Below are 15134 nucleotides of genomic sequence, written 5' to 3'. Positions count from 1 at the left end.
ACTAAAGGGGACAGGGCTGAGAGTGAGAGTGAGAACAGTTTTGAACTTGCCAGCAGGTCAGATTCAGACATGCCAAACCAGCAAAAAAAACCCACAGAAACTGGGCTTAGTTTTGGCTTAATTGGCTTGTGAGTTTTTGGCTTGTAGCTTGTTTGGCTTGTAGCTTGTTGCTTCTTTTTTGTTTTGATTGGCTCCCAGCAAGCAGGAGCAAGGGGCAAGAAGGGGCAACACGGCGGAGAGAGTCAGGGGTGCACAGCAGGCCCACCATAGTCCCAGACTGCAGGCCGGGGGGATCTAGTCACATAGGGTGTTGGGGTTCTTAGTGATTGGCTTGTTTTGGCCTTGTTTTGAAATGGGATTAGCTTGATTTTTGGCTTATTGTGAAAGTCAGCATGCTTATTTATCACGTGAAAGTTGGCAACTGGTCAGATTGGATCAGATATTCCCAAAACAAGGCCACAAAGTCACTCTACAGGGCAGAGCCGCATTTCAGAATGGATTGCGTCACCCATTAGTGTGACTCCTAGAACTGCGAGAACTAGCCAGCTTTGTAATGTGCCAGTTACTCTATTGCCTAGGTATTAACTGCATGGGTGATGGGTTATTTATTAACTACACGGATGCTGGATTAGTTATTAACTACATGTTACTAACTGCATGGGTGGTGGGATTTTTCTGGTCAGGTGTTTGATGCTCACATAATTTTCTTCTTGCTGGAGTTGGCCTCACTCCAGTTCAAAGCAAAGCTGGTGGCAAAGCCCCCTCAATTCTGGAGTGGAGTTCAGAACCTGGGCAGGATCCAGATCCAGCTATTACGGTTGCTCCCTCTTTCTATTATGGGCTGAAACCAAGCCCTGTGTCAGACAGCACTAACCTCCTGGAGGTTCAGACCCAGATCTGTGTCGCAGGCCCATCTCTAGCTTTGGCTGGTTGGTTTGGTACAGTACCTGTTTGAAGCCAGATTGGCACTTTGTTAGTCTCTAAGGTTAGTCTCTAAGGTGCCACAAGTACTCCTTTTCTTTTTGCGAATACAGACTAACACGGCTGCTACTCTGAAACCTCAGATTGGCACTGTTAGCAGTAGCGGTTTGAGTATAAAGCAGGTTGACAGCCCCATCTGGAGGCAACAGAGGTTTATGGCCACACTGTCATTTTGTGCATCTGTTTTGAGCTCAGCCACACTGATCTTGTCACTCCTGCCAGGGTCACAGTGCAGTGCCCATTGAAGGAAGGCTTCAGCCCTGTCCCCAAGCTCAGCATGCACACAGCTCTCATCCAGGGCAGGCTGTGTTGATAAAGGTGGGGTCTGGTCCAACAATGGGTAAGATGTTAATAAATAATAATAATACTACCAGCTTTTCATCAGCAGACCTCAAAGTGCATTACACAAGAGTTCAGTATTATTCCTATTTTACAGATGGGGAAACCAAGGCACAGGATGCTGAAGGGACTTTCCAAGATCACCCAGCAGGCTAGTGGCAGAGTTGGGAATAGAGCCTAGGTCTCCTGAGTCCCAGACCAGTACAGTGCTCTATCCACTAGGACACACACACTTATGCTCAAATAAATTAGTTAGTCTCTAAGGTGCCATAAGTACTCCTTTTCTTTTTGCGAATACAGACTAACACGGCTGCTACTCTGAAAACTGCTTCCCCTGAAACTCTTACAAGATTAAAGAGTTCAGTGTGGCCTGGAGTTTCATAGCAAGTTATTGCTGGCAGCTCCCATTGTAATAACCACCATTAAAATCATTTAAAGCTTTTATTAAAGACACAGAAAAAGAAAAAAACAGCTAAAGCATTTGAAATGTGAAGTATTAAGTAAGGCGTATTCATTTCTCTTTAACTGTAGAGAGTTTTTTGTAGAGGATATCTCTGTTTGACCAGTATTAACTGTCCTTTTGAGGGGAAAAGAGAAGCAGTTAGTTGAGATAGGCTGGAGCTGTTGTTGCTGTTCCTGGTGGTGTTGTGCTTGGAATCCAATCCTGGTTTCTTTAAGACAATCACACACACACAGTGGAGCAAAAAGAACAAAGGATCCGACTCTGGTGCCAACTTTCACTTGCAAGTTCACCACTGAAGAAACACAGGCCTGGCCCATGGTCTAATCAGGACCTGGCAAACTGTTCCCAGAACAGGGCTATTGAAGGCATTGCTGGTAGCTGCCTCTCTGCTCAGGGGCATGTTGCAGAAGGGGAAGAAATCTTTGCTGGCTCTGACAGGCTCTTAATATATTAGACTGGAAATAATGCATAATTTTTTAACCATGAGAGTAATTAACCATTGAAACAACTTACCATAGGGGGTGGTGGATTCTCCATCTGACCATTTTTAAAATCAAGATTGGATGTTTTTCTAAAAGAATCATTCATTAATATTTTCTAGGAATGATTTTGGGCTAGTTCTCCAGCCTGTGTTATGCAGGAGGTGAGACTAGATGTTCACAATGGTCCCTTCTGGCCTGGAATCTCTGAATTACACAATGGCAAAAGGAGAGAGATAGAGAAGAAGAGAAATAAAGTGGGGGGAAGGAAAATAATGTACAAAGGATGGGGTAACAGCAGGAACCCACATCTCCCATTCTAGGTGGTGTTCAGGCTCTAGCTGAAGCTGGGGAAGAGGAGGTGTCATTTGGTTCCCTCTCTGGCCTGGTCTGGTCAGAATGTCTGTCAGGAGCAGGACAGTGAAGGGCCAATGCTGTCATCACAGAATTGCAGGAGACAGTGGGGGCGGCTGCCTCCTTCTGGTCCAGGCATCCCACCTCTCCCACTCACTGATCTCCAGAAAAATGGGTGGCAACCTCAGTGTCACCAACCTTATGAGAGCAAAATTCCTGAGTCACACCCCAAAAATCTTGAAACTGACCCAAAAAGATCCAAACACCTTTCAGAGTCAGGGCCAGCATGCATGTGATGTGAGAATTGTCTACCTGTAATGCACACAAAAATGCACAGCTCTCCGGCTGCTCAGCTCGAGACTCCATGTACCCTCCCCTCACCCCGAGACAAGGGAACTGCCAGTCATTGCCTAGCACCCTCCTGACCCAGCAGCAACATTTCCCTGCCTCTCGCTGGGTCCAGGCCAGGGTAGGGCTGCGTCCTTAGCCATTCAGTGAGAAATTCCAAAATTCTGAAAAATATTTCATGTTGTGTCAGCACAAACAGCAGGAGGAAGTTTCTTTGCTCACAATTCCAAATCTTTGCTCACAATTCCAAAACCCTTAATCCCACATGGTTTGGCTCCTATTCCGCCTTGCCAAGTTGGTCTGTGGCTTGGCTCGTGGCTTCTACAAATGCATTTAGCTGCTCCCTTCATTTAGCCTGAATGAAAGACAGCTATTGTGACCACCAGCTGAAGGGAGGTTTGTGACTGTCCATAGATCAAAGAGACAAGGTGGGTGAGGTAACATCTTGTACTGGACCAACTTTGGTTGTTGAGAGAGACAAGCTTTCGAGCTTACACAAAGCTCTTCTTCTTCTTGTCTCTCGCACCAAACAGAAGTTGATCCAGTGAAAGATAATACCTCAGTCACGTCATCTCTCTAATATCCTGGGATCGACATGGCTACAGCAACACTGCATACACAGATCACAAACACACCCCCTGTTATAACATAACACTGGTTTAGTATAAGTCTGCGTTAGCAATTTAGGGCCAGATTTTTAAAAGTATTTACATGGCTAGGGAACTGGGCACCTGGGCACTTTTAAAAATCTAGCCTTTAATCTTTAACACTGTCAAACATTTAATTCTTACTGTTTGGGGGCAGGGGGTTAAATGCCTTTATATTGACCCATCAAAGTTATTACCAATATCACAGAAACTGCAAACCTCAAAGAAAAGGAAAAAGGAAACAAAGCTTTGGTAAAAGATGAAAAAACATGAATAACTGTCAAAGACCCCGCACTGTTCATAGTTTGTTTTGCATGCTTGGTCCAAATGAGTTAAACAAGCACGTGCCTTAGGGGGTTGGCTGGGCTCAGTCACCACCTTTCTCCCTTTGCAATGATGCCAGCAGCACGCTGCACTTGCTCAGTATGCAGAGCCTGGCCATGTCCAGCAGAAGCTGCTGAGTCAGGGGCTGCCTCTCTCCTTGCCGATAGGAGAGCAGATTATCTAAATGGACAAACAAGCAGATCACCCAGCCCCTTGCCTGTGTCTCCACAGCACACCCTGGGACATGGGCTTTCACAGGCAAAGAGAGCCCCTTGGTAAACTATTGGCAGCACATCCCTGGAGAGAGATAGCTCAGGGACCCTAAACCTCCCCCACAGTGGCAGTTCCCTCCCCCGCCAAACCTCTATGTTGATCTTGCCCCTCACAGACCTGATCTGAGCATAGGAGAAGATGGGTGGTGCCCTGTGGTTCTGGGGTCAATTTGGAGTCTTGCTGCAGCTCCCAGCCTGGGCTTTATACCATTTGGCCCTGACTCCTCCAGAGCTCATGTGGCTGTCAGCCACGGCCCGGAGCTGTAGTGGGCAGCCTGGGGCCTGGATAGAGGGGCACATTTCAAAGACCCCCATCCCTCTGACACACAGGAGCAGCTCTGCTCTGCTGTGCACAAGGCAGCCCAGGCCATAGCTGGGATCTCGTATTGGACAATCAGTAATAATATATTACAATGAATGGACATATCATAATAATGCAGTGACCTAACCTGCCCCCTATACACACTGCCCCTTACAAATACAGACACGTACCCCCCTATAAACACATTGCCCTGCACCACTCACACATAGTCTCTCCCCTGCTATACACACATGCACCTTCCCTCTAAGCACAGACACACACCCTCCTGCACGTGGACATGCTTAGCTCCATGGATGCTCCTAGGTTCAATGGGAAGTTACTGGTATGATAAGCTCTTCATACAAGCATTGGCAGAGTGTGGCCAGAGACAGAGGCCTCAGATGCCTGACAGAGGGGATTTGACCCATCCTGGGGAGGGTCATATACAATGTCCAGGGTTTGATCCCCTGGGTCCCTCTGTCATTCCTCTCCGCTGCTACCCTGGGGGCAGGTCACTCACTCTGGAGAAGGATGCTGTCTCTGCGATCTCACGCTGTATCCTGCATTCAGGTAGTGGTGTCCTCATCACTCAGTGATGAGACGTTCTCCATGATCCCTGGCACTCTCAGGGGATCCCTCATGCCCTCGCCTCTCCACACACTTACATTGCTCCTGTCTATACACACTCCCTTCTCCATAGACACACACTCTCCACCAGATTTCAGAGTAGCAGCCGTGTTAGTCTGTATTCGCAAAAAGAAAAGGGAGTACTTGTGGCACCTTAGAGACTAACAAATTTATTTGAGCATAAGCTTTCGTGAGCTACAGCTCACTTCATCGGATGCATTCAGTGGAAAATACTCTCCACCAGGCTCACATATACTTCCCCACAAAGCCCAGGATGTGCTGTGATGGGGGGTGCCAGGAGACATGGAGTAGGTATGTTGGAGGTGGATCTTTCTTGCTTTACTCTGCCTGAGTGTCATGGGGAGCCTCCTCTTCTGAGCTCAAGGCCCCGTTTTCCTGATAAAGCATCACTTTATTACAGACTTGATTTGAGGGACGGTGTGAAGCAGAATTGGAAGGGCCTGAGGGAACCGAGGGGTGTCTCTCGCCCTGGCTTTGGAGCTCCAGAATCTTGTCTGCCTCCCTTTGAAATCCGTTTGTAGGGCTGGTGCTGTCCCTGCTCTGTGCTGGATGCTGTGCCAAGGGGAGGTGGGGAACTGTCCCAGCTGCAACTCTGCAGCCCCCTGCTTCTGTGGAGCCAAGCCAGGATTTCACACTTGCTGTTCCCTGGGGCCCTGGCACGCTCCCTGGAGCCTCTGCAACCAGTGTGTCCCATGCAAGCGCCAACACTGGACTAATCCTGCTCCCATGGCTCGCAATGGGGGATGTGTCCACGCTGGGAGCAGGACGCAGCCCAGCTGTCTGCTAAGCACTGGGGAAATCTTTGCAGTGTCAAAGTTTGAAGAATGTGCACAATCTTACCTCCAGCCATGCCAACATTCTCTTGAACTCGCCTCTCAGGCGCCATCCTGCTGAGCACTCCTGGGAGGTGCTGAGCACCCTCTACTTCCATTTGCCCTAGAGAGCGCTCAGCCCAGGTCAGGATCAAGTCCCTGGAGACTATCCATTGCCAAGGGCTCCTGACCACACCCAGAAGGCTGGGCGGTGAGCTCTCGCTGCTCCTCTATCGGCCCCTTGCAGCGGGCGAGGTGCTGGACACCCAGAAGACCAGGCACGCCCTGGCTGGCTGCACTGATAACGCAGCTCAGAGCCATGCTGAGTGTTTGCACCTCACTGCCTAGTGCTGCTGATTGAAATTCAGTTACTGTCTCTTTACCATTCTAGGCCTCACAGTGCTTCTGAATGGAGATTCAGAACCAGCGTTTCTCCAGCATAATAGTGTTAGATGTGCTGACCCAGGAGCACAGAGCCCGAGAGCAAGCATCCAGATGGAGATGCTCTGCTGGTGCCTCTTTCCTAGGCATGGTCAGGAACTAAGCTTATCTCCTGCACAACAAAGCCCTCGCCATCCTGTCTGTGACCTTTCGTGTTTGTCTGTAGTCTTCCTTAGCTCATGGTTTTCAGTGTCACATTTGGGATGGTGGGGGTGGGGGCAAGTGAGTGCTGGATATTACTGGAGAGGGGGCTGGGCTGTTATCAGAAGATGGAAACACTGAAAGTTACACAGCGTAGGCACTGAAAGCTAGAAAGTCATGGTAGCTTCATACATAGCACCCAAGTAATGCGCAAGGATGATGCTGGTTTGGCACATGGCTCCTACCTACCTACCTTCAAACCCCCTGACCCAGAGAATATCAGAACTACACTTAAAACCAAAGTAATGGAAAGGGGAAGCTTCTATGGAGCAGGAGCCTATAGTGGTTTCCTTTAACAGAGAAATTGAAAGAGGACATGGCTATTCTTAGCAGATTGGGGACTCTGCTCATGCCCGGACATTTTCCCCATTCCATCACAATGCCACATTCAAACTATTTACAAAACGTCTTTACAAAAACTAGAATGCCTGGCCACCAGGATATTGCTGGATCTACTCCCACGAAAGCTCTCTGAAAACTTTTCCCCTCCCCAGTGGAAGAGCATATATGTTTAGCTGAAGATAAGGGAGAATAAGGAGCCGGGATACTTTAAATGTATTTTGCAAAGTTTCTCTCTCTCAAATCTTCCCTCTCTTAAACAACTGACCACTCTTCCCCAACACAGAGGGTCCTTCTGTCATTCCTTTGTAAGTCTGGGGTCAGTGAATTATGGGACTTAGAAAAATGGATGTTTCTTCTCTGAGATGAGCCTCTGCATCCTCCTGTTCATGAGTCTCATCTCCCAGAACTCTGGTTACTTTACAGGCAAGGTGCCTTCATTCTTTTAGCACATTTTAAACATTCTGGCACTTTGCTTGGTTACCTTGCAAAACCAGCCAGTCGTTCTGACTTCACACTTACTTTATAGATCAGCCTCCAATCAAAGCCATGGACAGGCCTCATTTTGCTGTTTGGACTCTGTAGTAATAATTAATACAGTTAATTATATCTCTGAATATATTATAACTTCTGAGCTTGTGCTGCCGAGAGTCCACAGGCAGGACACAACCATTATAAGCTCAGCACGAGAAGAAGAAAAAGCATCTGGTTATTCAGCACTTTCCACCTGATGATCTGGAAGCACATGGAGTGTAAATGTTATTATGCCCATTTTAGAGACAGGGAAAACTGAAGCAAAGGACATTTTCTGTTGGACATTTGCATCTCCTGTTGGGTGCAGTGGGAGCTGCTGATTTCATCAGTGCGTAAGATTTCAGTGCATGGCATAAAACGCCTAATGGGAGGCTATGTAAGAAACCTGAAGCAGAATCAGATAAAATCAGGACTGTCCCGATTTTTAGTTCTTTGTCCTGCGTCCCGACCGATGCATGGTCAGGACGCCATTGTCCCAATATTGCGGCTTTGGACGCTCTGGCGGTTTTTATTTTTTTGCTTCAGCAACTCAGCTAGGGCCGCTTTTGTTGTTGTTGTTGTTGTTGCTTCCCCCATGTGTCCCAACATTTTGTCCGTTTCATTTGGTCATCCTATACCATAATGAAGTTTGCAGGTTCCTTATGAGCTCCTTGCTCACTTACTGATGCAGTGCTCACAGGGTCTGAAGCTGTTGCAAGATGCTTAAACTTTCTGCAGGCCCATCCTAACCTTTGTAAATTCTGGGGTCTGTCAGTGCATAAATACTGGAGGGTTACCTTGTTCTTTTTGCCACTGCTGGGCAGTACCTGAACTGCTTTCTGGAATAGCAGTCATTCATTATGACCTTTGAATCCTGACCCTCCTTCTCTGGGCTCTCCCTGGCCTCCCTTGGGATGCAGGAGAGACCTGCTGATCACCCTGGGCCTGCACACTGCTGTCATGCCCACCAGCTATATTGGAAAGAGATCTCAAGCAGAAGCCTCCATCTCACTGAATAATGGATTTGAAATTGTACCTCTCAATAAAGGAATTTGCTGGAGCTTCAAAAGACAGCTAGTTGGTTCCTGCTCATGAAGGGGCTCACGGGCCCTGGGCACCAGTGACTAGGCTGAAGAGAACTCATTACCCCTTCCTGCATGCCAGGCACACCCTGGGGCAAGGTGCCGTCTGACATCAGTGGGGCCAGACTATCAGAGGGCAGCATCCCTTCCACCTCCTAAGCATGGGCTTCCAAATGCCAGACCGGGGGACAATTCTGATTTTGCACCCAGGCACCCTCACTGTCTGTCATGGGGTGGGTTCAGGGCATTGCCTTGCAGGGGTGGGCTTGGCAGAAGCTTTTGCTTTTTGCTCTAACTTAAACCTTGTTCCTCCCTGTTTCCTGGCACCCCTCCAACTTGGCCTGGAGGCTTGGGCTGGGTTTGCATTCGGTGTGTTTGACCCCTGCCTCCTGCCTGCATGGGAAGGGTCAGGGGCTTGGTGCAGGGAGCTCCCAGGCCATGCAGCTGCCCCACAGCCTTCCCCAGAGGCCTGTTCTCCCCTCTCAGCACTCGTTGGCTTCGCTTGATCCCAGCGGGCCATAGTGCAGAGGCTCTATAGACAGGACACATGCTGCGCACCTGCCAGTCCACCCCCGAGTGGGGTCCCCATCCCCTACCAGCCTGCCCCCAGGTGGATTGCCTGGCTCCCTGCCAGCCCTTCCCTGGGTGGGGTCCCAAAGGTGCAGAAGGCCAGAGGACCAGGTGCCTTGCAAGAAGGGAGGGAGCCCAGGCCCCCTGACAGTTTTTCCTAGGCCCCTTGCCATAGATACTGGGACTAGGGGAACTGTCACACCCCTGGCTTGACGCGGTTTCCTTTATATATGGGGTTTACAGTTTGGATCAATGGCTCTCAGCACCCCCACTATACAAATTGTTCCAGCATCCTGCCCCTCACTGTGTGGCTGCACTGGCCCCAGGAAGCTCCGCAGCCCCGCCTGCCCAGCGCTGTCCCCATGAACAAACCAGTCCCGAAGAGTCCATGGGCTGGCAGGTTGCAGCTGCACCCACAGGCCGTGGGCTGGGCACAGAGCAGGCAGGGCCTGTCTCCCATACCCTGGGGTCATTAACCAGGTGACAGGCCGAAGGAGGGCCTGATCCCGCACTCTGTGCCACAGGCTGGGCGCATGCAGGGTCCAGGGGGAGGGGAGCCAAGGGGGTCCCAGGGCATGTCCTGTCCCCATGGCAGGAGTCTTGGCAAACACCCCCCAAGGCAAAGAACTTCCCAGCGGGCCCGCTCCTGCCTCCCCAGTCCTCGCCTGGGCCCCCCCCCCCAAGGCTCCATTACCCCAGAGCGCGGCTGCTCAATGAAGAACAAATCAAAACCCAGCGGCACCGCGAAGCCCCGGCCCAGAGGCGGCCCCCGCTGGGGCCAGCCAGAGGCGAGCTGGGCGGGAGCCGCGGGGGCTGCGCCGTGCGGGGACCCTGGCCGGGAAGCGCCGCAGAGACGTGGCCTTCGCAAGACACAGACGCGGATCCCCCGGGACTGGTGTGTGGCTGCGCCGAGGGGTCCCCGCCCGTCCGCCCCCAGGCCTGGGCGGGGTGCACCACGAGAGCCGCCCGCCCCTGTCACGCAGCCCAGCTGCCCCCCTGCAGGCCGCGCCCTCCCGGCCCGGCCCGGCCCCGCGCGGCGCAAGGAGAGAGCAGGACGCCGCACGTGGAGCGCAAGGCAGCGGCTTTTATTTCAGACCATTGGGCCGCTCGGCTGCTGCGCGCAGGGGCCGGCGGAGGCCAGCCCGGCCGAGGGCGCCGCCTAACGGTACTTGGAGGTCAGCACAGTGGCCACAGTGCTCATGAACTTGTCCAGGGAGACGTGGACCTCGGGGGTGAAGACGCCGGGGTGGTGGATGGCCACGACCACCAGGAAGCAGTGGCTCAGCAGCTGGAAGACAAGGCAGGCGAGTGAGAAGAGCTGGGAACCGGCTGCACAGGAGGGGCCGCCCGGCTACTGCCCGGACCGGCCTCAGCTAGCCCGGCCCCACCCTCCCGGCTCAGTTCAGTCATGGAGCGCCCCTATGACCCAGCAGTCCGCCCCAGGGGCGGGGGCACAGGGACAGCAAGGGCTGCGGGCGCCGCACCTGGGGGAGGCTGGGGAGCGCCCCAGGGGGAGGGGGAGCTGCGGGCTCGGACGTGGGGGGGGGGCGCATTTCTCCCCGTCACTCACTTTGAAGTTGACGGGATCCACGCGCAGGGTCTGGGCGTGCAGGTCGCTCAGCTTGCTGAGAGCCGTGGCGATGTCATCGATGTGGGTCACGGCGTCCCCCAGGGCCTTCATCACCTTCTTGCCGTGGCTGTGGATCTGGGTGGAGTCATGGTGCAGGTCGAAGTGGGGGAAGTAGGTCTTGGTCTGTGGGTAGACGATGAACATCCTGCAAAGAACAAGGCGGGTTAAGGGGGGGCCGGGCCGGGCGCGGGCGGCGTGCCAGGCAGGGCGCAGCGGCGATTACCTCTCCAGGGACTCGGCGCCATACTCCTCCAGGTGGCCGCACACCTTGCCCCACACGGCCTTCACGTTGGCCTTGTCACCCGCGCTCAGCACCATGGTTCCGGTTCCTCAACAATCCCTCCAGGGTACCCGCCTGCAGCCCCGGCCATCCTTATATCCTGTCCCCCAGCCCGCCCCGCCTCTCCCATTGGCTGGCACCGGGCCTGCCAGGGGCCCGCTGGGCTGCTCTGCGCGCCGCATGCCCAGCAGGAGGCACTGGACCCCCGCGAAGAGAGCTGCCCTCCCTCCTGGGCACTTCGCAGGCCCCTGCGCAAGAAGCGGGGGCCTGTCCCCTGCCGGCGCACCGCGGAGAGCAAAGCGCAGGGGCAGGCGCGTGTCCTTCATGCTGGGGCCACCAGGTGCCTCTGGGCTCTGGGGGCCCGATGAGCTGAGCAATCCCGCGAAGAGGCGCCAGACCCGGCAGCGATCTCCGCGGCCTGCTGGGCTAAGGGGAGAGCTGTCCAGAGTGCTGCCGGCGCCTATGGTGGGCAGCCTGGGGGCGCCCATGGAGCCTGCTCCTAGAGGCGGCGGGTCGGGTTGGGTGGCCCCGGGCGCCTCCTTGAACTATAGACAAAACGGGAACAAGAAGTCACAGCTGAGAGTATCTCAGCCCGCAACCCTGAATCCTCTGCCCTGCCCGTGTCTGCTGCGCCCGGCGGAGAACAGGGGCTGGGGAGGGGTGGCTCACGCTGCTAAGGCGAAAGTATAAAAAGTAGCAGTAGTGTTACTCAAGTGGCAGTTCTCCCACACAGTGCTCCCCATACTGCTCCCTTCTACACACTGTCACCTGAAACACACTATACCCCCCTTCACACACACTGGCCCCCTGCTAAGAACACAAGAACAGCCATACTGGATCAGACCAATGGTCCATCTAGCCCAGTATCCTGTTTTCTGGGTAGTGGCAAGTGCCAGGTGCTTCAGAGGGAGTGAATAGAGCATGGCCATTATTGAGTGATCCATCCCCTGTCCTCCACTCCTGACCTCTGGCAGTTAGAGGTTTAGGGACATCCAGAGCATGAGGTTGCATCCATGATCATCTTGGCTAATAGCAGTTGATGGACCTCTCCTCCTTGAAATTCTCTAATTATTTTTTGAACCCAGTTATAGTCTCGGCCTTCACAACATCCCAGGCAAAGAGTTCCACAGTTTGACTGTTCTTTATGTGAAGAAGTAATGCCTTTTGTTTGGTTTAAACCTGCTGCCTGTTAATTTCATTGGGTGATCCCTGTTTTGTGTGTTATGTGAAGGGGTAAAGCACACTTCCTTCTTTACTTTCTCCACGCCACTCATGATTTTATGGAGCTCTATCACATTCCCCCCTCCACCCCACCCCAGTTGTCTCTTTTCTAAACTGAAAAATCACAGCCTTTTTAATCTGTCCTCATACAGAAGCTGTTCCATATCCCTAATCATTTTTGTTGCTCTTCTCTGTACTTTTTCAAATTCTAATTATTTTTTTAGATGAGGTGACCAGAACTGCATGCAGTATTCACTATGTGGGTGGACCATGGATTTATATAGAGGCAATATGATCTTTTCTGTCTTATTATCTATTCCTTTGGTTCATAACACTTTTCAGTTTTTTGACGGCTGCTTCACATTGAGCAGTAGTTTTCAGAGAACTATCCACAATGACTCCAAGATCTCTTTCTGCAGTGGTAACAGCTAATGGAGCCCATCATTTTGTATGGATAGTTGGGATTATGTTTTCCAATGTACATTCCTTTGCATTTATTAACATCTGCCATTTTGTTCATCTACTAAGTCACCCAATTTTGTGAGATCCCTTCAGGGGTGCTGAAACAAGGTGTATCATGGGGGTGCTGAGAGCCACTGAACCAAACTGTAAAACCCTGTGTATGATGAAAACCACTTCAAGCCAGGGGGTGCAGCAGCGCCTCCAGCCTCTATGGATCCTTTTGTAACTCTTCACAGCTAGCCTTGGACTTAACTATCTTGAGTAGTTTTGTGTCATCTGCAAACTTTGCAACCTCACGGTTTACTCCTTTTTCCAGATAATGTATGACTCTGTTGAACAGCACAGGTCCCAGTACAGATCCCTGCCCCCACCCCATTTACCTCTCTTCATTGTGAAAAATGACCATTTATTCCTACCCTTTGATTCCTACTTTTAACCAGTTGCTGATCCATGAGAGGACCTTCCCTCTTATTCCACTGTGCCCCCCACCCCCTCCTCACACACTGCGCTTTCATACAGACTTTCCCCATACACACATCCCCACACTGCCCCTTCATACACACTGCCCCTCCACACACTGTTCCCTCATTCATACTCCCCCTCACACACACTGCCCCTAGGCACTGCCCTCCACATGCTGCCACCACAGCCCCCGATCCAGCCCCTCTACACACACTGCCAACCTGACACTGCACCATCATATATATTTTACACACACACACACTGCCCCTTCATATTCACTGCCCCCCACACTCTCCCCCGCACTACCTCCTTACACACAGTGCCCTGTAACACAAACCGTCCTCCTTCTCATACTCTGCTGGCTCATACATACTGTACCCTACACGTGCCCCCCCATTGCCCCTTCATACAAACTGCCCCATGCGCTGCGCCCTCATATACACTCCTGTTCCACTTGCTCCCAGTCCACACACTGCCCCCCCCATGGTGCTCCTTCATACACACTGCCCCACACACACACTTCCCATTCATACACACACTGCCCCCTCACACACTCTGCCCTTTTGTACACACTGCCCCTCCACTCTCTGCCCCTACACAAACACACTGCCCCCTCACACACTCTGCCCTTTCATACACACTGCCCCCCACACCCTACCCCTCCACACACACAGTGGCCCCTCACACACTCTGCCCTTTCATACACACTGCCCCCCACACCCTACCCCTCCACACACACACTGTCCCCTCACATGCTCTGCCCTTTTGTACACACTGCCCCCCTACTCGCTACCCCTCCACACACACACTGCCCCACACACTCTCTGCCCTTTCGTACACACTGCCCCCACTCCCTCCCCCTCTCCCCACACACTGCCCCGTCACACACTCTGCCCTTTTGTACACACTGCCCCCTACACTCTACCCCTCCACACACAGACTGCCCCACACACGCTCTGCCCTTCCAAACACTGCCCCCTCAAACACAGCTCCTCTCCACACACTACTCCCTCATATGCACTGCTCCATACACTGCTTTCTCATACACACAACCCCACAAAGAGCACCACACATACAGTGCCACTCCTACACATTGCCCACACTGTCCCCTCAGATACATGGTCCCTTCACATACACTGCCCCCCACACAGAGCCCCTCCTCACACACTATTCCCTCATACACACTGCCCCCAACACTCTGCTTCTTTATACACTCTGCCCCCCACTGCTGCTCCATACAATGTCCCCCCTACACACTGCCCCCCACAGTTCCTCTATATATACTGCCACCTAATACATATTTTCCCCAGACACTGCTGCTTTATACGCACTGCCCCTTCAGATACATGTCCCGCACACACACACACTGTGCCTTCATACACACTTTACACACAGACACACACAGCCCTTTCATATACACTGCCCCAACACATGCCCCTTCATACACACTCCTCCCACATGCTGCCCCCTCACATACACTCCCCCACACAGCCCATCCTCACGTACTGCTCCCTCATACATACTGCCCCCATGCACACAGCCCCCCCCACAGCCCCTTCAGACACACTGCCCCCCAACATTTTGCTCCTTTATACACTCTGCCCCCCACTGCTGTGCCACACACTGCCCTCCATATGGTTCCCTCCTACACAGCGCCCCTCCATATAGTGTCCCCTCAGTCACATTGCCCCCCTACAGTGCAAGGTCACACACCACTCCCCCACGCTCACCCCATATACAAAGGCCACACTCACACTTCATCTACCCACAAACACACACTTCACAAACACTGCCACCCCAAAAACCCTGTCCCCCATTCACACACACATCCCCTCCCTGTCTCACAGGTTCATATACATGTTTGGTGATGATAGATAAAGAACACAAAGCATTTCCCTAGGATTTTGGCTGAGACAGAGCACCAAAGACTCCCAAACAAAGGGAGAGGCTGGTGTGCACACAGCT

At 52.3% G+C, this 15134-nt stretch overlaps 2 protein-coding genes and 1 long non-coding RNA gene across 3 annotated transcripts in view; all 3 read right to left on the bottom strand.

Moving 5' to 3' along the window:
- Positions 1 to 5990, bottom strand: part of LOC122456037 — a 31505-nt gene extending 25515 nt beyond the window's left edge. The window contains exon 1 of the long non-coding RNA XR_006274649.1: positions 5029 to 5990. This is a non-coding gene — a long non-coding RNA (uncharacterized LOC122456037). The remainder of the gene's footprint in view (positions 1 to 5028) is intronic.
- Positions 1 to 7805, bottom strand: part of PGAP6 (post-glycosylphosphatidylinositol attachment to proteins 6) — a 76573-nt gene extending 68768 nt beyond the window's left edge. Inside the window, exon 1 of the mRNA XM_043493543.1 lies at positions 5997 to 7805. Coding sequence (XP_043349478.1) covers positions 5997 to 6087 — 91 coding nt within the window. The 5' untranslated portion in view covers positions 6088 to 7805. The remainder of the gene's footprint in view (positions 1 to 5996) is intronic.
- Positions 7806 to 10178: 2373 nt separating this feature from the next.
- On the bottom strand, positions 10179 to 11131 carry LOC119862440 (hemoglobin subunit alpha-A-like). Its single transcript, XM_038419164.2, has 3 exons — positions 10968 to 11131; positions 10685 to 10889; positions 10179 to 10402 (listed from the first exon to the last, which is right to left on the bottom strand). The coding sequence occupies exons 1-3, from the start codon at positions 11060 to 11062 to the stop codon at positions 10274 to 10276; spliced, it is 429 nt and encodes a 142-aa protein (XP_038275092.1). The 5' UTR covers positions 11063 to 11131; the 3' UTR covers positions 10179 to 10273.
- Positions 11132 to 15134: the final 4003 nt, after the last annotated feature.

Source organism: Dermochelys coriacea, chromosome 10 (genome assembly GCF_009764565.3).
Source record: "Dermochelys coriacea isolate rDerCor1 chromosome 10, rDerCor1.pri.v4, whole genome shotgun sequence".
NCBI lineage: Eukaryota > Metazoa > Chordata > Testudines > Dermochelyidae > Dermochelys > Dermochelys coriacea.
Note: the sequence above shows the minus strand (reverse complement) of the source record. Positions and strands in the feature narration are given on the sequence as shown.

What these genes read in the sequence shown, in the direction of transcription:
- LOC119862440 (XM_038419164.2), bottom strand. Translation starts at nt 11,062, where the DNA reads ATGGTGCTGAGCGCGGGTGACAAGGCCAACGTGAAGGCCGTGTGGGGC. An exon ending in GGCGCCGAGTCCCTGGAGAG is followed by an intron (nt 10,890 to 10,967) that starts GTAATCGCCGCT and finishes TGTTCTTTGCAG; the next exon opens with GATGTTCATCGTCTACCCAC. An exon ending in TGGATCCCGTCAACTTCAAA is followed by an intron (nt 10,403 to 10,684) that starts GTGAGTGACGGG and finishes CTTGTCTTCCAG; the next exon opens with CTGCTGAGCCACTGCTTCCT.